This window comes from Erpetoichthys calabaricus, chromosome 18 (genome assembly GCF_900747795.2).
Source record: "Erpetoichthys calabaricus chromosome 18, fErpCal1.3, whole genome shotgun sequence".
NCBI classification, from domain to species: domain Eukaryota; kingdom Metazoa; phylum Chordata; class Cladistia; order Polypteriformes; family Polypteridae; genus Erpetoichthys; species Erpetoichthys calabaricus.
The window spans coordinates 30,498,776-30,518,980 of record NC_041411.2 but is presented as its reverse complement, the minus strand read 5'-3'; the positions used below and the strand labels follow the sequence as shown (position 1 = coordinate 30,518,980).

The 20,205-nt window shown below is 36.1% G+C and overlaps 1 protein-coding gene across 4 annotated transcripts in view; it reads left to right on the top strand.

Moving 5' to 3' along the window:
• The window catches only part of cacna2d3a (calcium channel, voltage-dependent, alpha 2/delta subunit 3a), a 624,026-nt gene that overhangs the window by 398,417 nt on the left and 205,404 nt on the right, over positions 1-20,205 (top strand). For 3 of the 4 annotated variants that reach the window (XR_007933861.1, XM_051921048.1, XM_051921046.1), the window contains one exon: positions 17,258-17,329. Coding sequence is in view for 3 of the 4 variants with exons in the window: in XM_051921048.1 (XP_051777008.1) it covers positions 17,258-17,329 (72 nt within the window). In the remaining variant the exon portion in view is untranslated. The remainder of the gene's footprint in view (positions 1-17,257; positions 17,330-20,205) is intronic. The other variant, XM_051921047.1, reaches the window with a different exon arrangement.

Sequence of the window (20,205 nt, the reverse complement as noted above, 5' to 3'; positions counted from 1 at the left end):
AACAATAATCTTTATTTTATATAAGTCCTGGCCTGGTCACTGTTTGAATGGAGTTTGCTTATTCTCTCCATGTCTGCATGATTTTTTTTCTGCAGGTACTTTGGTTTTTCTCCCACATTCAAAAGATGTAAGCGTTCGGTTATATAGAAACTCTTGAGCCTAGTGTTGGTGGGCGTTTCCTGCAATGGAGTGGTGCTCGGTCCAGGACAGGTTCCTGTCTTATGGCCTGAACTGGGTTTGCTGGGTTCAATAACCGATGGATGGATGCTTAGTATGAAATATTTGCAAACTTAATTACATGGGCATTAATAGAACTTTATTGAAAATGACTGTGATTTGAATCAACAGTCTCCAGCTTTTTGACACATCAGCTCAGAATGTGTTGCATTTCTTCCTCTTTTGACCTGTTATGTGATCAATTTTATTTGTACTTGTCCAGTTAAGATGATTAAATCCAAGGAAACAAAATGAAAAGCTTGACCTGCAAAGCATGAAGAATCAGCTACATCATAATAAATGGTAAAACAATGAATGAAAGAAATTGTAGTATGACACATAGTAAAGTTGTACATTTGATTGTAAACTTTAAGTAGTTTTAAAAGTAACTTTTGATACCGTGTTTTGGTACACTTCCTTACAAATTAATGGTAAAGTGATAAACAAATCCTCACATTTTAAGGGTCTTAATTATAAAGCTTATGAGGACTTTTCAGGTAAAACATTTTATTTAATCTTATTTTTCCCCTCATATTTGCCAGAAGGGAGACACAATAGCACAATGCTGCCTCACAAAGTTAGGTTTTTGAGTAAGGTTAGGTTAAGTTAGGTTTGCATTTCCTTTCAGTTTGAATGGCACTTCTTCAGTGGTTTTCCTAGCGCATCCCAAAGACTCACAAGATACATTGATTGATGGCTTTAAATGGTCCCATCTGAATAAGGGTGTGGGCATGTTGATGCCCTGGTGACACATTCAGGGTTCGTTCCTACCTTGCCATGATACTGCCAGATTTTACTTTATACCTCCGTCACTTAAAAATTGATTTATCTAGTTTTAAAGTGGTCACCGTCTGTGTCAAATTTCATGAATCCTCTGAGTCTGGATGGGGTTTATCAAAGAGATCAGGTTACCTCCTTCATCACAACACGTTTTCCACTCCTTTTTGGACATCCTTGAATATTAAATCATCCATCCATTTTATGATTCCGTTTGTCATGAAAAGACAGAGACCAGCACCATGAAGTGCAAGGGCCAGTATTGAATGAGGGGAATTGCACCTTGAGTATATGGTATTTATATCAACAAGCCTATATTTCGTCTTCAACGTTTAACATGACATATGTTTTAACCTATTTTATTGTAACCCTCCAGTCACTGTTTCAGTTTCAAATGCTTTAGTCAATGAATTTCTTGTCAAAGTCAAGTTTTTCGCCATGATCATTAGAGGTGTAATGGGTACATGTCTTTTTTTCATTAATATAATCAGATAAGATTATATTATACTTTATTTGTCCCCAAGGGGAAATAAAAATTTTACAGAAGCTCCAAAAATAAATGAGTAAATAAGTACGATAAAAACAAACAACCACCCCAAAAAAGAAACACATATAAACCTCTGGCTTAGATAGCAAAGAGCTGCTACTCTCAATAAAGGTTTGTAGGTGGAAATAAGATGAGGTCAGACCAGCTTGCATTATACCAGAGGGTTTTATTTAAAGGCAAGTGTCTATGAAAGGAACAGGTCTAATAATCCTTGATTCCTTCTTTGAACTCACCAGCATTAAGAATGATTCATCAAAAGGATATTGGCACAGAGTGAATCATTTCTGTTGCTGAGTCAGCCAGGATGATGTAGGCTACTTTCCTGTTAATGGTTTATTACTACTGATAGTAAGTTGTGGATAAAACTAAGACAAGTATTTAAGTGTTTTTGTTGCAAAGTGTTTATTGTCTCATAAACACAAGCAATCTAAACAGAATTACCTGTTTCATTACACCGCTAATCGATCATTGTTTTAGTCCAACTCAAGATCCTACATTTCCACCATACTGTTTTGTGTAGACTGATGGTGAATATCGCTCATGTGCCTTTTCTTCAGTCTTCTTCAAGCCTATGAGCTTCTAAATGGCTTTATCTATCAGGAGAACTTCAGTTATATATAGTGATTAGGCATTGGTTGTTGGCGTTCTATGGTGTCTCCTCTACAGGTCCTGTACTAATATGATTGGTGATCTTTTGGGTAGAATTTGCCTCTTCAGGAGATGCACAAGATGGATGCACCTTGACTAAAAGGAAGTGTGCAACTGACATACAGTATGAGAACAAATATGACCTGACGGAAATTGTCTCCTGTGGGGCTGTTTTGTGTGTCATTGACTCTGTTATTGCTGCATTTTTGATGTATATCTTTTTCTTTTCTTTACCCTTGAATCTAAGTAAGTAGAGTTTTGTCCTTTACAAGCCATCTTTCACTTGCCTCAGGGACATCAATCATCACTCTGCTTCATATAGTTTTAAGAACATTATTGCCATAGTGTCTGTGTGCAACTTTCAAAATGAATCTACAGCAAAGTTTCCATGAGATTTTTTTTTAAATGCAGCCCATGAAATGAGCAAAACTGTAATGCCTGCTATGTGTTTTATAACCTTTGATTGATTTCTGTATATGTGTGAAATGCTTCTCGAAGACATTTGTTAATCTTTTGATTCCTTTGCTATTTTGCCCTATGAGTTATTATTTTGGACGTGACTACAGCATTTGCTTTCTTTCTCATTGACTATAAACTTCAGGTAGTGAGAGTTTAGCCCATTTTCACCCCACATTGCCCCTAACTTCATGTCCTGTTGCCTTTCAGTTTAACTACTACTTTTGGAAATATCTGAAGACAACATCTGTCTTAATCCACCTGATAACTCAAACATTCTGGTTCAGGAAACATGCTGCATTACGTAATCAATTGTGGTTGCATTAAAGCCATATTTCAAGAAGCCAGGGTGTAACGTCCTTGACCCCATACCCTAAATATAAGAAAACATTTCAGTTTTTGTAGCACATAGCAGGTGTTGTTTTAAGAGTGGTTTGTTTAGTTTATATGTTGCATTGTCTTATGACAGCTGTGATTTTCCATTCTGCACCATTCGGGTGCTTTCCGCATCTGCTGATATGAAATTAGTACTTTTTGGATATGAGTCTTAATAACTGATTCAAACAGAAATCTGGCATTAATTTAAAGAATTTTTCTGAACTGATGCAAAACATTGCTGGTGAAATAGAGATAAAGACTTCCGTATGGAAGGTACTTAATGTATGAGGTTAGTTAGAAGGAAATTCATTTTGAAATAAACTTAAAAATTTCAATGTTATATTTTATGCATCAAAAATTAAATTTGGAGTGTTGCTTTGATGTTTGAGTAATTTTAATTTCTGTTTCATTGTGTCATTTTTGTTTTTGCAATAAGTGGCGAGAAGTGGTAGTGGTAGGAGAAGGAACACACACACTCCTACATGCTGTCACCTTATTTTGTCGATTTGGCTTTCCAGTGGATATATATCTTGTTCTTGTAATTCATTTATGTTTTAAAAATGATGCTGACCCTGTCCTCACCTGAGGGCCTCCTACGTAGAGCAGAGTATCCAAAACCTTTGACTCCTGCTCTATTAAGTCACACTTATCAGCCTGTCAAAGAAATGCAGCTACAGTCTGCACTTCCAATTGTGATCACCGTCAAGATGAAGTAGGGATGACTGTGTCCATAGTTACAATACTTCCTCCCTTCTCTTGGTTTATTAGAAAGTGTTGAGGTGAAGCAGAGATGTGAGTTCAAACATTTATTGTTTTAGTAGTCTTAATGTGCCAAAAGCAGAAGCATATTACCGTATATAATTATCTATAAGTCGGGTCTTGAAACCTGAAAAATTGATCATAAAATCAGACCCCGACTTATATGCCCGTTCAAAAATGCGACACTTACATTTTTTTTTTTTTTGTTACATCTTCTTGTCTACCCCAATCTTGCATCAGTTTGTCAGACGTGTCAAAGACTATTGCAGCACACAGTTACCAATTTCCTTTGCTACTTCAACAATGTTTAATTTTAAAGCAGCTTCACATTTTCTTCTGATGGAACACTCCATTGTAGAGTATGAGGGTGTGTAATACAAAAAACACAAATTAGTGCAATCATCACTTCGGAATAGTTTGGTTATTACCATGTGGTCACGCAGGCACAATAGAGAGAGAGAGAGAGAGAGGTTAAGAGCACGCGCTGATACAGCACATTGCCGCACCCACATAGAAAAAAAAAGGCAGTGTACTCTGTGGTTACTCTCTCAGGTGGGCGTTAGCATATCATAATCTTTTGGACCAATAGCGTGAGTTTTCTGCATTCGACTTATACGACCGACATTATAAAATACCAGAAATTATACGGTAAAATCAAGTCCCGACTTATCCACGGTAGAACTTATCTGCGAGTATATACTGTAAATGGGTGCAATTATTAATAGTCCAAACTAGATTAAAAGCAGCTCTTCTTGCTGGGAATCTAGGCACCCAACGTACTTAGATTTCAGGTGGCTCTTTCATTCTTATATTGGGTTACTGAGAAGATAAGTCTTTCATCTGGCATGGTCTCTTGATGAATGTTCTTGGAAGTGCGGAGATAAGCAACTGCTGGCATGCGGACATATTTAAGCCAGACTCTTCCTTATTGTACCCATTGAACCAATTGGCCATTATAGTTTAGGGGTCTGCTCCCTTCCTGCAGGTTGTCTATGTGCCTCTGGACCAGTCCTGGCCCAGCACAACCTAGGTTTTTGAACCTTTTACCAATCAGCATTTCATCTGTGTCTATGGGTTGGGGTAAAATGTTTCTTTTGCCTTGCAGTCCCCAACTTGTTGTTAATGTGTCACCTTAGACATCCCCAAGTTCCTCTTTTAATATGCGATATGGTGAGTTCTTATTATGAGCAGACAAGATACATTACAAAGTTTTCTTACGAACCTCATATTTTTTCTCTAGCACATTCTTTATTACTCATTCAGAAAGTGCTTTAGTAAAATAGCTGATTAACAATATATAAGTAGGTATATCAGTCAGTTGATTAAAGCCTATCCCCATATCACTTTACAGTATAAAAAGATTTAAAGGGGTGTAACTATGGTCCGGGAGACTGCCTATGTGCGGTTTGCACATTCTCACTGCATCTGCATGGGGTTCTCTGCAAGAACAATGGTTTTCCTTCTACATCTCAGCAATGTGAAGGTTAAATTTGTGGGCAACTTAATTTGTGTGAGTGTGAGTGAAACTTTAGGAGGGTGCTCAGCATGGTTATTACAGTTAACGAAAACCAAAATCAAAACTGAAACTATGATTAAATGTATTTTGTACAATAAAAGAAAAAGATAAAAAGTGCCAACAGTCAGCACAGATTTGTTCTGCACAAATGACATAGAAAATATTTTAAAAATGATAAAATTGTGTAAAATTGTTCATGTTCAGTATCTAGTTTTGATTATGCTTATTTTTATCAGACAAAAACAAAACCAGATAGCAAACCATGTGGTGTAGTAAGCGTCTACTAACATTAACTCATATCCAAATCCGTTAAGTGCACAGTTCTGTCTGATTGTGACACAAAACTAAACTCCATAGGAGCTCCCTGCCATAATTACTAAAACTAAAACTGAAACTAATAGATATAAAAATAAAATAGAAATGTCTTAGTAAAATAAAAACTAAACTAAAACTAAAAATACACGATGAAGGAAAACTAAAACTAAACTGAATTTCCAAGTAAGGTCAGAAAAAATCTAGAAATAAAAATATAATATATAATATAATATAAAAAGGCAAAACTATAATAATAATGGTGCTCAGACTGTTTCAGGACCTGTTCCTGCCTAGCACCCAGTGCTGCCAGGATAGGTTCTGTCTGTTGAGAACCTGAACTGGAATGAACAGGTTGAAAAATGGTGGAATGAACAAACGATGGAAATTTCCTCCATTGCTTCTTTCGCTGTGCTAACTGCATTTGTTGTAAGTCACTATCAGCATGACTAAATCTTGGTAAATTTCTTAACCCATTTATGCCTCGTGTTCCATTATTGGAACGACAGTCACGTTGGAGTAACATATGTTATGTATAATGTAAGAAGTGGATTTGCCTAGTGTTCCAATTTTGGAATGCCACATAACTCAACAATGGAATGTAATAAAATGTTTTTCTCTTCGAATTCTTGTTCCTTATATTTTTCTACGCAACATATGTGAATTTCATGCACAAACTGAAAAATTTCAACCTTCGGCATAAATGGGTTAATAACTTCCATTTAAAAAATTGTTCTGTCATATGAATAAGTGATGGTGGTATAAAAACTCAACCATATGGGACTGTCCTTCATAAGAAATAAAAAGATGAGTAGGGATTTCATTCCCAGACAAATGCCACAAATGGAGATTTTTAACAGAGCTGAAGCCTGCTTTGTTCAACACAGAACAACCTGCCAGTCATTTTATTGAACACAAGTGTGCTGAAGAACAAGCCACATCTGCTTTGGCCAAGTTAAGGCAGAATTACCTAAGCTGTAGTCTAAGCCTCTAACTTCAGTTTTTTTGTTATTTGGAGGCTAGTGTTTTAATATTTTAAATATTAAATATGTAAAGCTAATCCCATGTACAGTATGTTAACAATGTCAGATTTTTTTTATTCAATTCAAGATTTCAGGTGACCATAGCCTATTCTTTCAACATTTGGTTTAAGGCAGGCACTAATCGTAGACAGGCTGCCAGTTCATCACAGGGCCATCTCGTGCACACACCCACATGCTATCATTAGGTACATTTACACTTACCAATCAATAAGTATTATTATTTGATCAGAATAATTTAAAGACTTTGCTGTGCTTGGCAAACAGCAAGTTAAACCTTTTAGACAGTTAAATCCTGGGAATGTTTTATAGATTGGCCACTGCTGCAGATATAGAAACAGATTTTTAACTAAAGTGAGCCTTCACTGTAGGGATACCTTTGCTAATGCAATATATGAAAAACTATTGATGTCTCTTGAGAAATAACAAGAATCATTCCTTTTGGCACACACCCAGTCTTCCCCTCTGACTATTTATTCATGTCATTTGGTTACATTTACATGAAAATAAGGCTTGGTAACCTGGAGTACACTAATATTCTCCTTTGAAAAGCAGCATTTCAAATACAGAAGATGCTGAAAGCCCTCTGTTTTATCTCTTCTTATGCATTCAGAGTGAAGCTCATCATGGTTACAGATAACTTCCTCAATGCAGCTGCTCACAGCCAGGAAACATCTGTTAAAGCAGTTTTGTGTGTAATGTAGTCATTTCAATAAACATGGGGACGCTTGGCTGCTGCAAATGACTAAGTGAAGATGAGAGCTGCCCATTTGAAACGGCACTAATGATATCATTATGCATCGAAAAGGCAATGTAGTAGGTGATTTCTGGAAACCTGCATATAGAACTTCTTGCTTGTTGACAAAATCCAATCCTGTTAATTACCTCATTTGTTTTTTGCTTTTGCAATATACTGTAAAAGATGCATTGCGTTTCTTATCCACTGAGGTTCAGTTTGTTACACTGTCAAATGTAAGAATCGTGCTGCTGTGTTTCTAATTAGCTCTTCTTCAGACTGCAAGATGAACCTTCAAGAAGCTTCATCCCTGATAAGACCTGGCTCTGTCACAGAGTTTTCTTTTTTGAACATTCAACATATATAATTCAATTTTGAAATTGTATGAATAATGCAACAAGCAGCCTTTTTTTTTTAGTGTCTTACCAGGGGTGGCATTTGACAAAACTGAAAGGACCTGTGAATGATCCGTCTTTAGGTGATATATATAGCATGAGATGGCATCTAAGTGGGAAGAACAATTCAGGGAGGGCAGGCAACTCAACAGGGGGTGGCAAAGCTTGACCATCTATTAAGAGTGGGAGAGTAACCAAGGAGGGCTACTAGAGGGAGTAAGGCTCTAAGTTAGAACATTTGGGACTCAGCTGTTCCTTTAGTAGCCAGACAGTGTTAGCCTTATGAGACACAGTCTTTTAATATTCAAAGCTTCAGGGATGTCCAGAGCCACTAGAGGGAGCTCTAGTATGGGGTCTTTGTATGAAACGTAGACAGCATCTTATCTGGAAAGTGGCCTCATTTAGGGGGTTTAAAGCTACCTCTTAGCCAAGGGAATAAGAAGGAAAGATTAGGGCAGCGATGAAAGGAAAAGGTTAGGGCCAAATGTGAGAAAAGGAGTAAGTAAGGTAAGAGCCACTCCGTGAATGCATCTCCTGTATAGCTAAGCCTAGAGCAGCAGCCGGGGTTTTTTTGTTTTGTTTTATTTTGCCATTTCTTGTTCTCATGAATTGTGTATACCTCCCTTGTATGCTTTATTTGATACATTTGATGTTTATTTAGTTTGCCTCATTGGCATTATTTTAGGTAACTAGAATCTCTCTGAGAGAGACTCTTCTGTCACAATGCATTTTAAAAGAAAATTATTTTAACGGATTTAAACGTTACATGTGTCAAAACAGTGGGCTATTTGGTCTTCTTCAGTTCTAATTGTTTACTTTAGTTTTATTTCTGTTCCTAGGATCTGTACTGTAATTGTTATGTTTTTTCTTCAACCGTCTTATCCTGATTAGTTAAGTAGTTAGTGCTGTTGCCTCATGGACCGAGCATGCTGGGTTATTGCCTGTGTGGAGTTTGTACATTATCACCATATTTTTCATGGGTTTTCCTTCCATATCATCTAACACATGTAGAGTAGGATAATGGAAGAATATAAGTTGTACCTGTATCAGTATGTGCATGAGTGGGCTCTGTGATGAAACAGTGTCCTTCCAAGGTTGTTTCTTATATTTCTGAATATACGCTGTCTCTCCACAACACTGTACTAGACAAGCTGACATGAAAATGGATGGATAGATGAACAGAGAGATGTGGTGTCACAACCCTGTTTATCACATGCCAGTGTGTTCGCGACTCACTGGGGGTCACTCTCCATGCATTCTGCACCACCCGCCGGAGGAGGGAGAGGGCCTCCTCGATTAATCGAGTGTGATTGTCAAAGCATGGGCGGTCTGGGTGGGTCCCACGTGATCATCAGAGCATCAGAGTGTTAGATGAACCAAGCTCGATCATCAATGCTTTTCCTCTTTGGGAAGGTTGTGCGGGGTCAGTCACGATCTCTTATCATGCTGCCTCTGTGAATCGAGAGTGATCTTTGGAGCGTTGGTGGTGGTTCTTCATTTTTTTTGTGGGTTTGGCTGTGGTCCACGCTCCATGTGGTTGGGAAATGCTGATTTAGACAATACCTATTACATTCATAGGATGACTGTGAAGACTATATATGTTGTCTTTATTAGCTGGAGATCCATGATATTGTTTCTAATTCCCTCATTCATCTGCAGGAGACTAGCTGAACTGGTTGAAACTCACAGCTGATTGATTGGTTATATTATTGTGCTGTTAATGAGCGCATAAATCGTTTATTTCTATCTGAGAGCACACACCATAGTGGAATATATTTGTCAGTAACAAAAGCCTTCTATTTATTTATTTATTTATTTATTTACAGTATCTTGAATGGGCAGCTGAACTTTGACACTTCGTTAAGGTATACAATTTGAAAAATGTGATTCATGCAGTTCCATTCTTTAATTTAACCCCTATATATTAACATACCACTTTTATGACTAACAATGTCTAACCACTTATAAACACTAATCTATAAATATATACAACATAGAAGTTTTGGAGAAAGGACATTTCTGAAATATTTTTGCAATGGAAAATGTTTTTTAAGAACACGATACATGAAGTTATTTAATGAGTCAATCTTGTGAAACAATTATAGTTTAAAGACTCTTTTGAAAGTTATTAAATCCCTAACGTCTCAAACGTAAATGCCACTTTTTAAAAAAAATATAAATGCATATTGTATAATTTGCAGATATCTTTATCTAAGGTATCTAATAAGACCTGGATACTGTAGATAACAGTTGTTTTCATACAATTCAAGCAGGTGCTGGAGGTTGACAAGAATGTGTTAAAATTCAGTCACGTCCAGTGCCTTAGCTGCCGTAACACATAAAGCCTGCTGATATATATCGTGACCACTAGGGGAAACCAAATACAAAAACAGATTAAAATTAAGATATTAGATCAGATTAAATTTATTAATTCCAAAAGAAAATTTAGATGCAAACAGCAACAGAAACATAAAAAACAAGAATACAGTCTCACAGGGCAAATAATAAAACCATTCAATAGATAGATAAAGAAATAAATAATAAAATATATATTGTGCAGAAATAGCAAATTTAAGCATATAAGTATTTAGCTTGGGATGTCAAGAGAAAGAATTGAATTGGCTGATAGTTCTGGGCGTAAAAGATCCCCAGAGGTAATAAAAGTGCTCCAAGACAGTGCTTCCTGGAGGGGATTTGTCATGATGGGATCCAATTTTACCATCATTCGCTTTTGCACAACCGTTTCCAGTGTGTCCAGGTTTAGCAGTTTTTTTCCTGCTAGGTTTGTTTAGTCATTTTGGGTTGTTTAAACTCAAGTTGCTTCCCCAGGCGACTACAGTGTAAAACAATACACTGGCTACTATGGACTGGTAAACATTTCCAGCAGTTTTTTACTTTCTTGTATATGAAATATAAGCAAAGTATTGGAATCGTCCAAAAATTCGATTTTGATGAATCTTGATGTTTTAGACCTCCCTGAGTCTGAAAATACCAATTTTGGAATTATGTCTGTGTGTCTGTCTGTGTCTGTATGTATGTAAACATGATAACTTGAGTACGCTTTCACTTAAATCAACCAAATTCTGCATACAAGTATTAGGTACAAAACATAGATTTCTATCAACATTTGAGCTATTTCCACTAACCAGAAGTGGTACTTTACCTGAAACGTTTTCCCAAAAACATAAAAAATTTCATCATTTCATTTTTTTAGTCGCTTTACATTTTTTGGAAAAACGACCAGTTTTCAAGATAATGTCAGTTTTCCGTTTGATGTTCAAATGGTAATATACATATATATTTGAGAACGTTTTGCTTTATGTAAATGAAATTTTGTGTACAAGTATTACATTACACACATTACTAAACTCTCTTGCAACTTTTGACCCACTTCTGGCTACTGAAATTGGTAATTTATCTGAATTGTTTGCTAAAATAAAATTTTCATGGCAGATTTTTTATTCATGCAGCTGCAAAGTCCAATTTATTCAACTTTACTTTTGTAATAATTGTTCAATATATTATTAATTTGATTTGATTTGTTGTTGATGGTCCTTTAATGTACATAATATAAAAATACAATCATTGTCATTGGTTTACTCCTCAAATATATTTTTTTAAAGATATTTTTAATTTCACAATTTTTTTATCAAACTTTTTTTTTGTATGAAGTGAGGCCTTTGCCTTCTCAGTTGATCAGAGCGAGGTCCCATTTGTTAAATAAATGATCCACACAAAAAACAAACAAACCAGTAACTGTATATGTCCCAGGATAATTGATTGGGGATCTTTAGGTGTTGTTCCCTGATGGAATTAAACTACCCTTCTTCCTATTTCTTCCCCTTTTTTCTCTTCTGGGGACATATGACTGAAAAGGGTCGTCCTTTTATTTTGTTTGAAGTCTTCAAAAGCTATGCTGGTTGTATGGGACTTCTCATAAACTTTTTGCGGTGTGTCCTGTCTGACTTCCATTACCTTCCTGAAACGACACTAAAACAAAGTCTGAGAATTTAAAGTTCTTCATCTGCTTTCCATGGGTTTCCTTTGTGTTCCCAATTCAGGGAGCCAGAACAATGTGTGAAAACATAAATATATTTACAGGGTTAAGGCATCCATTATTATTACCATGGATTTAAAAAATAAATGTCACTAGATTGAAACACCTAAAAGAGAGTCTTTGATTTTTCCCTCAAAGATTGGCTCCAAACTAAAAAAAATTGCTTCCACTAAGCACACGTTTGTCCTTTTGGACGAGCCTGATATGTGAGTCAGTTGCTCTTATGGGAGCAGCTTGCATACTTCTCTTTCTGCTTTGTCGTTTCTCTTTTTTTGTTTCTTTGATTTTTCCTTCAAGAAATAGTTGCATCATTTGACACCATACATATCTGTTTCTGTTAGATGTGGATCATTTCAATTCTCTGTTAAGATTGTTTTTATTTCTAGAGATAAGATACTGCTATTTTGTTTTGATGTTGTAAAAAGAAAGGAGGAGATTTGGGGTCACAGGTTGAAAATACCCATTTTTTGCAGAAGCTGGTTTCTCATTTAAGGAGAATGTGTTTTCGAACGTGTACTGATACAGCCTTCTGTATCATGAAATGGTGAGAATGCCAGTTGAATGTGGTTATACAGTCCAGAGCCACGATTGGGGGGTAAAGATAGTCAGCCTCTTTTGGGCCTGCGATGTCAGGACTTGTAAAGAAACGGACAGACACATGAATTCCTGTGAACTCATAAAATGTTCTCTTGGTTTATCACTTAATTTGGCTCTGTTAGAGCTGAAGAAGGCTTGCAACTTCAACCTTAGCTGAATTGCTTAACTTTTGCTAACTTCTTGGTAAAGATCATTTCACTCAGTGGAAGCTCTTGGCATACCAGCAGGCAGAAGTGTAGCAGTGCTGCCGAATGTATTGGCTTGTGGAAAAGCTCAGTAATTGTTCAAAGAGAAATTCTGTGCCCAATGATATAAAAGAGCAAGCAGGGTTCTGATCATACTGTCAGATGGATGAAGGAGTCCTTAGCAGGGCTGTGTCACATTTATCATGCCTTGAGTCTCAAAGTGGCCAGAAATTGGGACTGTGCTTTTAGGCTGAACTGAAGCCCAGAAGTTCCTAGAACTGCAAGAAAAAATAAACTCTTCCTGGATATTGTGAAGACAGTACAAAGTGTCACATGATTATTTTCTTTATTGTGAAAAGCAATGAAATTGCATAACTCGGATTGAGCATGAAAACGGTTTGATGCCTGTTTTGGGCTAAATGGTTAATTTTTATTTTTTCACATTTGAAAATGCACAAGGAAATATTTTTCTCCAAATAGTTTAAAGTTAACAAAATAATAATTAAATAATTTCATCATTAAAATGTTTGCACCTCAATTATAATTTGACATTGCCATTCTACCCCTGTTCTTTCCAGGTCAATAAAGAATAAAAATTTGAATGGCCTGCAAGGTAATGTGAGCATAGTGTGCCATACATGAGGAATTAATCGTCATGGGTCAGCCCTCAAAATGTAATATTATTCCAATCATAATGGGATATTATATATGTTTATTACATTTTTACTTTTTAAAATATAATTATTGTGATCAGACTTTTCAGAATATAAGTAGATCTCATATCACTATAGCCTGTATTGACAAAAATATGTTACTCTAGTACACCTAATAAGAAATATTCTGGACTCAATCAATTCTATTAACATTTTTTATCAATTTCAATTGTCATATTACAAAATGCTCACTTATGGTATATGCTTTAGCAGACACACTACATTTAGCTCTGATTGAGTTATTGTGTGCATTTACATTCACAGACAAAACTGGAGTAGGGTGAATTTGGATTTTATTGATTTTATTAAAATCAAATAACATTCCATACAAATAAGTCAAGGTTTACAAACTAGGTTCAAAACAAATCAAACAAACCCGGTTTCTTAAAAACCTCTGTTTACGTAGGCAAGTGCACTTCTGGAAGTCTCCTTTGGCAAAATGTCATCATCAGCCACAGTGAGTCTAAAAACAAGCATGAAGCCTGTGGTAATTATCTTGTATTGCATAAATGCAGTTAATCCTTCTTGTACTGTATAGTAAATAGCATCTATCCCCATTTTATAACCTGGACCAGAGCCACCAAAGATTCATAGTATGAACACTGGTTTCTGCGTCATCTGATTACACTGTTTCAACATATCTATATCAATTACAGTAGCTGGATCAAAAATAAACTGCCATTTTTTTTATAGGTTTCTGTTACATGATTGCATGCTGCACACTTTTTTCTGCAATTGAGTCAAGCAAAGGAATGCTTCTTGCCTTACACCCAGTGCTGCTGGGATAATAATAAAACAGGTACTTTTACTACAATAAAATAAGTCCTGTATTAGGTTTTTCATTACTTTAAAATCTTTTAAAAGACTATGTAACACATGTTACTTTTACCACATTGCATCAACACTGCTCCCGAGATTGTGGACATTCCATGTGTAGTGATTTCTGAAATATTTAGCTAGATTAATAGAAGGGACAATGTGATTGCTTGCTCAAGCATTTGCAAAAGAAAATGTATCTTGTGGATAGTTCTAGCTGTGGCTCCTAAATAATGTGGAGCCCCGGAGAAGATCTGGGTTGAAAGAACATAATAAATCATTTTTGGTGTTCCCCTGATTTAGTACAATTTGTATGCACATTTTAATTAAAATGTTCTTAGGAGAAGAAATGGTTAAGGAATAGCTAACACATGCACAGGCGAGCAGAGGGAAGCAGACATGTGCAGACTGACAGAATCCTTAACTGTAAACCGGTTAAGAGTTTACATGGTCAAACAACCAGGTTAATCGTGGAGAAATCTACAAGTGTTAACCTGGCTTCTCGGAGAATATTAACCCAGTTTCTCTTACCAGAATAAGGGCATACATGGCACTTTAGAAACTGGGTTTCTGTGAATAACCTGGTAGGTAAAGAGCAAATAAACAAACACATTGTGAGATGTGTCAGCAATAATGTGTTCAAGCAGTTATTGAGTTTAGAATGTTTTATATTTAACGTATAGTTTAAGTAAATACAAATGTAGGTTTTAAATGTTTGAAACTATATAAATAATTTGTACACTGAGGTACATATTTACGTCTGTTTTCTTAACACATTATTCAACTTCCACATGCTAGGGAAACTCATTGAACACCGTTCATTTCTCAGTTACTGTTAAATGTCTCATGTTCACTCGAGCTCCATATGCATAAAGCATAGAATTATTCAACTCAAAATTATATATCGGGCATATCTCTCTCATTTAAAATTGTCGAAAATGTTTCCAGGGCAAGATCCAACCTTCAAACTCTGCAATCGAGCTCCAGCCTCACTGGGCAACATTTTTTGGGCCTGCACCAAATTAATATCACTCTGGATCAAAATCTTTAAATGTCTATCAAACAGCCTTGGTGTCACAGTCCCTCCTAATCCACTAACAGCTGTGTTTGGGGTACTTCCAAGTGGAGTAGGAGAAACAAACTGAAATTACCTTTACTTCACTATTGGCACGTAGACTTATCTTGCTCAACTGGAAGAATCCTAACCCACCTCTTATAAGTCAGTGGGTGGCTGATGTTATATACTATTTGAAACTGGAAAAAATCTAATTCTCACTTAGAGGATCTGTACAAAACTTTTTCAAATCCTGGCAGGATCTATTCAATAACATTTTAGAATAAGCATTTAAATTGAGGAAGCAGGTTCTCTCCCATCTTTTACTCCATTTATCTTTATTCATTTATTGATTTATCTATTTACTTATTTTTTTACTAGCTTAAAGTTTTACTCTGCTGGCCTAGCTCTCTTTCTCTGGGGTGGAAATTGATTTGTTTCTAACCTTTTTTTTTCATAAAACTTGAGTTATTTTTATGGAATGTTATTTGATTTTAACAAAATCAACAAAATTAAAAAAATAAATAAATAAAATAAAATGTCCTATGTTAAATAACCTGTAAGTGTTCGAGTTTATCTGCTTCAGAAGTATACTACCACTACACTGTATATTTTCTGGGGAGTGGTGCAGAGGGTAGCACTGCCGCCATTGCAGATCCAGCTTCCAGGGTTCAAATCTCATGCTGGGCCAGTTTCTGTGTGAAGTTCACTCATTCTCCCTACTTCTGTTTTTTTCTTTCTCCCACTTCATTTTTTGTTTGAGTGTGAGTGGGACCTAAGATTGGACTGGTGTCCTGTCCAGTTCATTGCCCTGCCTTGATCCCAGTGCTGCTGGGATAGCCTCTGGCACCCCGGTTTGAGAATGTTACATTTATTCTGAAGTGCGAATTCCGAATAGGCATTTTAAAGTGTTTAAAATGATATAGTGGAACTGTTCTGCTACATTAGAAGCAATTACTCTTTTATTCTGTAAAAATTATAGTCATGTTTTATAAAAATGTAAGTTGAATTGTTGGCTGTTTTTTAATTTTTTATACTGTGTCCTTTTAATGGTCATTCCCTTTTTATGGCTGCTTTTAAAGCTGAGTTCTTGCTGGTTGAACATTTGGTGCAGTTTGGGAAAGCATGCATTTGTGCTGAGAGGTTCACTCCTTCCCTTAGTTTGAAATGTTTTAATGTTGCTGCTTGCTGAGTTTGGTGTGTCTAATTACTGCTGTTTTTCTTTACAAACTCCCCTGTGTTTCAATAAGGATTTGGTATATTAAATAAAGCTCAGGTGGAGGATTTTATAAACAAAACCATATTTTGCTGTTCACTTTCCTTAGAATAGATCAGCCATATGCTAAACCAAAATTCGGCTTATTTTCATGATTTTAAATATGGGCCTGACAAGCATCTGGGAAATGAATCAAAAGATTTGAATTCTTTGAACATGAATACAAAAATCCAGATGGCTTTCTCATCTTTGAATCAGGCTTAGTTTACATGTCTGTGGTGAATGCACTTGTAATTTCATTCACTTTGGTGGCTGATTAACAAATGTTTGCTGTTATTAATGTGCCAGATAGAGTTAATTGCTCTTCTTACTAAACATGATAATCAGTACAATTCATTGTTTTTTTTTCTGACATGAATAAAAATATAAAATGTTAATGATCAATACGATTAAGTTTTCACAAAAGGAAAAAAAAAACAGTAAATAAAATAAGATTATATCCTTTGAAGTCTCCACAGAAAATATTGAACATACAATTAAAAGTGACCATTTCCTTTGACATAGGAAATAATTTTGGCGGCAGCAAATTAGAAGATGTGATTTTCTGGAATGACTCCAGGCTCTGTTCTGTAACACAGGCATAAATATCTCAAAGGAAGGCAAACATTTGTGACTTTTGCCATGTGTGTCTCAGCTGTGTCAAGCATAATGTCAAATAAAGGGTATGTCATTATGCACTGTGTTTAATGTGAAATTGGCAACCAGTATAACATGAGATGGAAAAACTGGGTATTTATTTTCTGTAGCTAATAAAAATAAACTGTTTTTGTATTATTTAGCTTGGTGACACTCAGGGTCCTGTTCTGATGACTACTGTGGCGATGCCCGTGTTTAGCACAAAGAATGAGACGGTAAGTATGGAACTTATGTAACAAATACTATCCTTTATTTATATATCATTACAAAGCTAGCAGCGACCCAGCTGTACTGCTTTCAGCTAAACCATAATCCAGTAGTAGTATTACACTGTCTTCACTGAATGTATTCTGAATTTTAACTGCCATTGTTTCACACAATACTAGGTTTAGCCATATCTGAAAAATAGATTTTCAGCAAAAAACCTGAATCTTATTATGTCTACCATAAAAAGAAGAAAACTATTTTATAGTGAAAAAATGTGTGACAGACCTGGGGCCCCATATATAAACGGTGCGTATGCACAAAAATGTTGCGTACTCCCGTTTCCATGCTCAAATCACGATGTATAAAACTTAAACTTGGCGTAAAGCCATGCACATTTTCATGGTAGTTCAAACCCCACTTGGTTTTGCAAATTGGCGACACCCACCGTCAAAGCAGTGCTTTTGTTCCAGTGTGGTTTCCCTTTCTTTTTTAGATCCACATCCCTGGTGCGGCTTTATCACATTAACCGCATATTGTTTATTAGTTTAAGGCATCTGATTGTAATTAACCTGTAACAATATAATGGTCCACGGAATAGTCAAACTATTCCAAATACCATAGTTGCTTTAGAGTTGTTACGCTCACTGCACCTTCTTCTTCTTCTTTCAGCTGCTTCTGTTAGGGGTTGCCACAGCAGATCATCTTTTTCTATATTACTCTCACCGCACCACTCGGAGTATTTATATCACTGTATCTTTGTGAATCACAGCTGTACAGCAGCTGATCGGAAAGAGAATTATTGGTATACAGCATCAAGCACACGCTGCCTCAGCCATGCTGCCTGTTTGAACTGCTCGCATACGGCAAGTGCTTCAGAGCCTTTCCTGTACTGACTTTGCGGTTCAGAAAGTTTTATACCAAGAAATATAAACGCAATCAATCAGTCCATCAAGTGTTCCTTGTAGAACTGTTTGTACTTATAAGTACAATTACCTCACTGTAAACTTGCAATACAGTTATAATATTGCACAACCTGAGCCACTTTAGTGCGTATTTACATATGATGACGATATAATTTTTAAGATGAAATGCAGCAAATATGTTTATTATATTATATAGATAAAACTTTAACTTCATTTAAATAATCTATATTGTTAATAATTAAACATGTAAGGACACGGTGTCGCAGCGCTAGGAAGGAGCTGGCGCCCTGTTCATGGACTATTCCTGTCTCGGGCTGTATTCTTGCTGGGACTGGCATGACACTGAAATGATAGATGGATAGAATAATTAAACATGTACTACGAAGATATTTCAATGTTCCTTAAAGGTTTTGAAGAATCGGAGTTCTAAGCTTACAGATAGTTTAATGTCTATTACTGAGCTGATTGTGTGGCAATTGTGTACTTGGAGAAACTAAAGGAAGGACAGGAATAGGAGTTTAGTATGTTTGAAAGAGACAGTACTGCTGCAATAAATTATTTCATCGAAGGTCGTGCACGGCGCAGCAAGCATCTTGCGGGAGACAAGAAGAACAAACTCTGGATGAGGCGCCAGCTCATCACTATCACTGTGCCACCGTGTTCCCATGTTTAATACATGCTTTAATTGATATGATATGAATACTGAAATGATATCAAGTATACATCTCAGTATTTAAATTATTCAGAGAGCTGTAATATCGTGAATGTAATTGATTCTGTATCCTGTTGAAGGAAGAGAAAGCCCATTTAAGAAGCACATATATATTTACACACATAGAGCACATAGAAGAACAAATACAAAACAAAGCATTTAATGTGCTACTTTAGATACGATGGGATTTGAGAAACTAGTAAATTAAACGATTTTAAGATGAAGTTTATGATGATCTATTTTAATGCCAAAATAAACTACGTGATTAAAGTGGAAACTTCAAGATTAAAGTTGACATTTCAAGCTTTTTTCCCAATGTGTCCCTAATTTTTTTTCTTTTCTCTGTACCCTAATAAGCTTTCATATGACACTCAGACGGTGGGCTACGACTCGCCTTTTCATGGCGTCTTTGATATCTGACAACTTCTTTTTTTATTTCGGGCACTGTGCGACTTTGTTAACTTGAGCCTTTGAGTTTCTCCGACACTCTAAGTCACTTGATCAACTTCCTTTTGTTGTTTATACCACTGTTTAAACCAACAAATACGGTAATACGTTTTTCTTGCCTCCACTTTTTTTTTTTTATTTGCTGAAATTCTTCTATTTCCCTCCGTGCTTTTGCCATTGCCTTTTCACAGAATGCTGAGCTTAAAGGCTATTTATATTGATTTGCATATTCAAAGATACGTAATTATGAGAGCAGTTTGTGGAGTGGTAGCAGGAGCATGCACGTGCGTTACTTTTCACGCTGACCGGGATTTATAGAGCGGAAAAACGTGGAAGTTGGCAAATGCACAGATTTATGCATCTGGATTTTTTTGTGTGTACAAACATTTACGCTTTTGTCCATACGCCATGTTTTAGTGTGAATTCTATGTATGGCGTTATGCATGAGGCCCCTGATGACATCCTAATCCAAAGCACTAAAGAGTATGGAAAGGTACACCGAAGTGCTATGATGCTTTTGGGATACCATGTAGTTCCAAAGAAGAGACTAGGGGCAGCTGTATAAAGAGAAGCTCCTAAAAGTGAGGTGTAATTACTAGTGGTAAGCAGATATGAAGAAAGAGGTGATTTGTCCCAAGCCCTTCAATTTCTGGGTGAAAGCTGGTGTGTCACGTTACTCTGCAAAGAGTAGTAGATTCCTGAAAAAGGTGGCAATGATCAACTTAATAATTTTCATGTAAGATTGGGAGTGTAAATTGCAAGGGTATTGCTACAACCAGTTTTTAACTGTTTTAACTAAAGT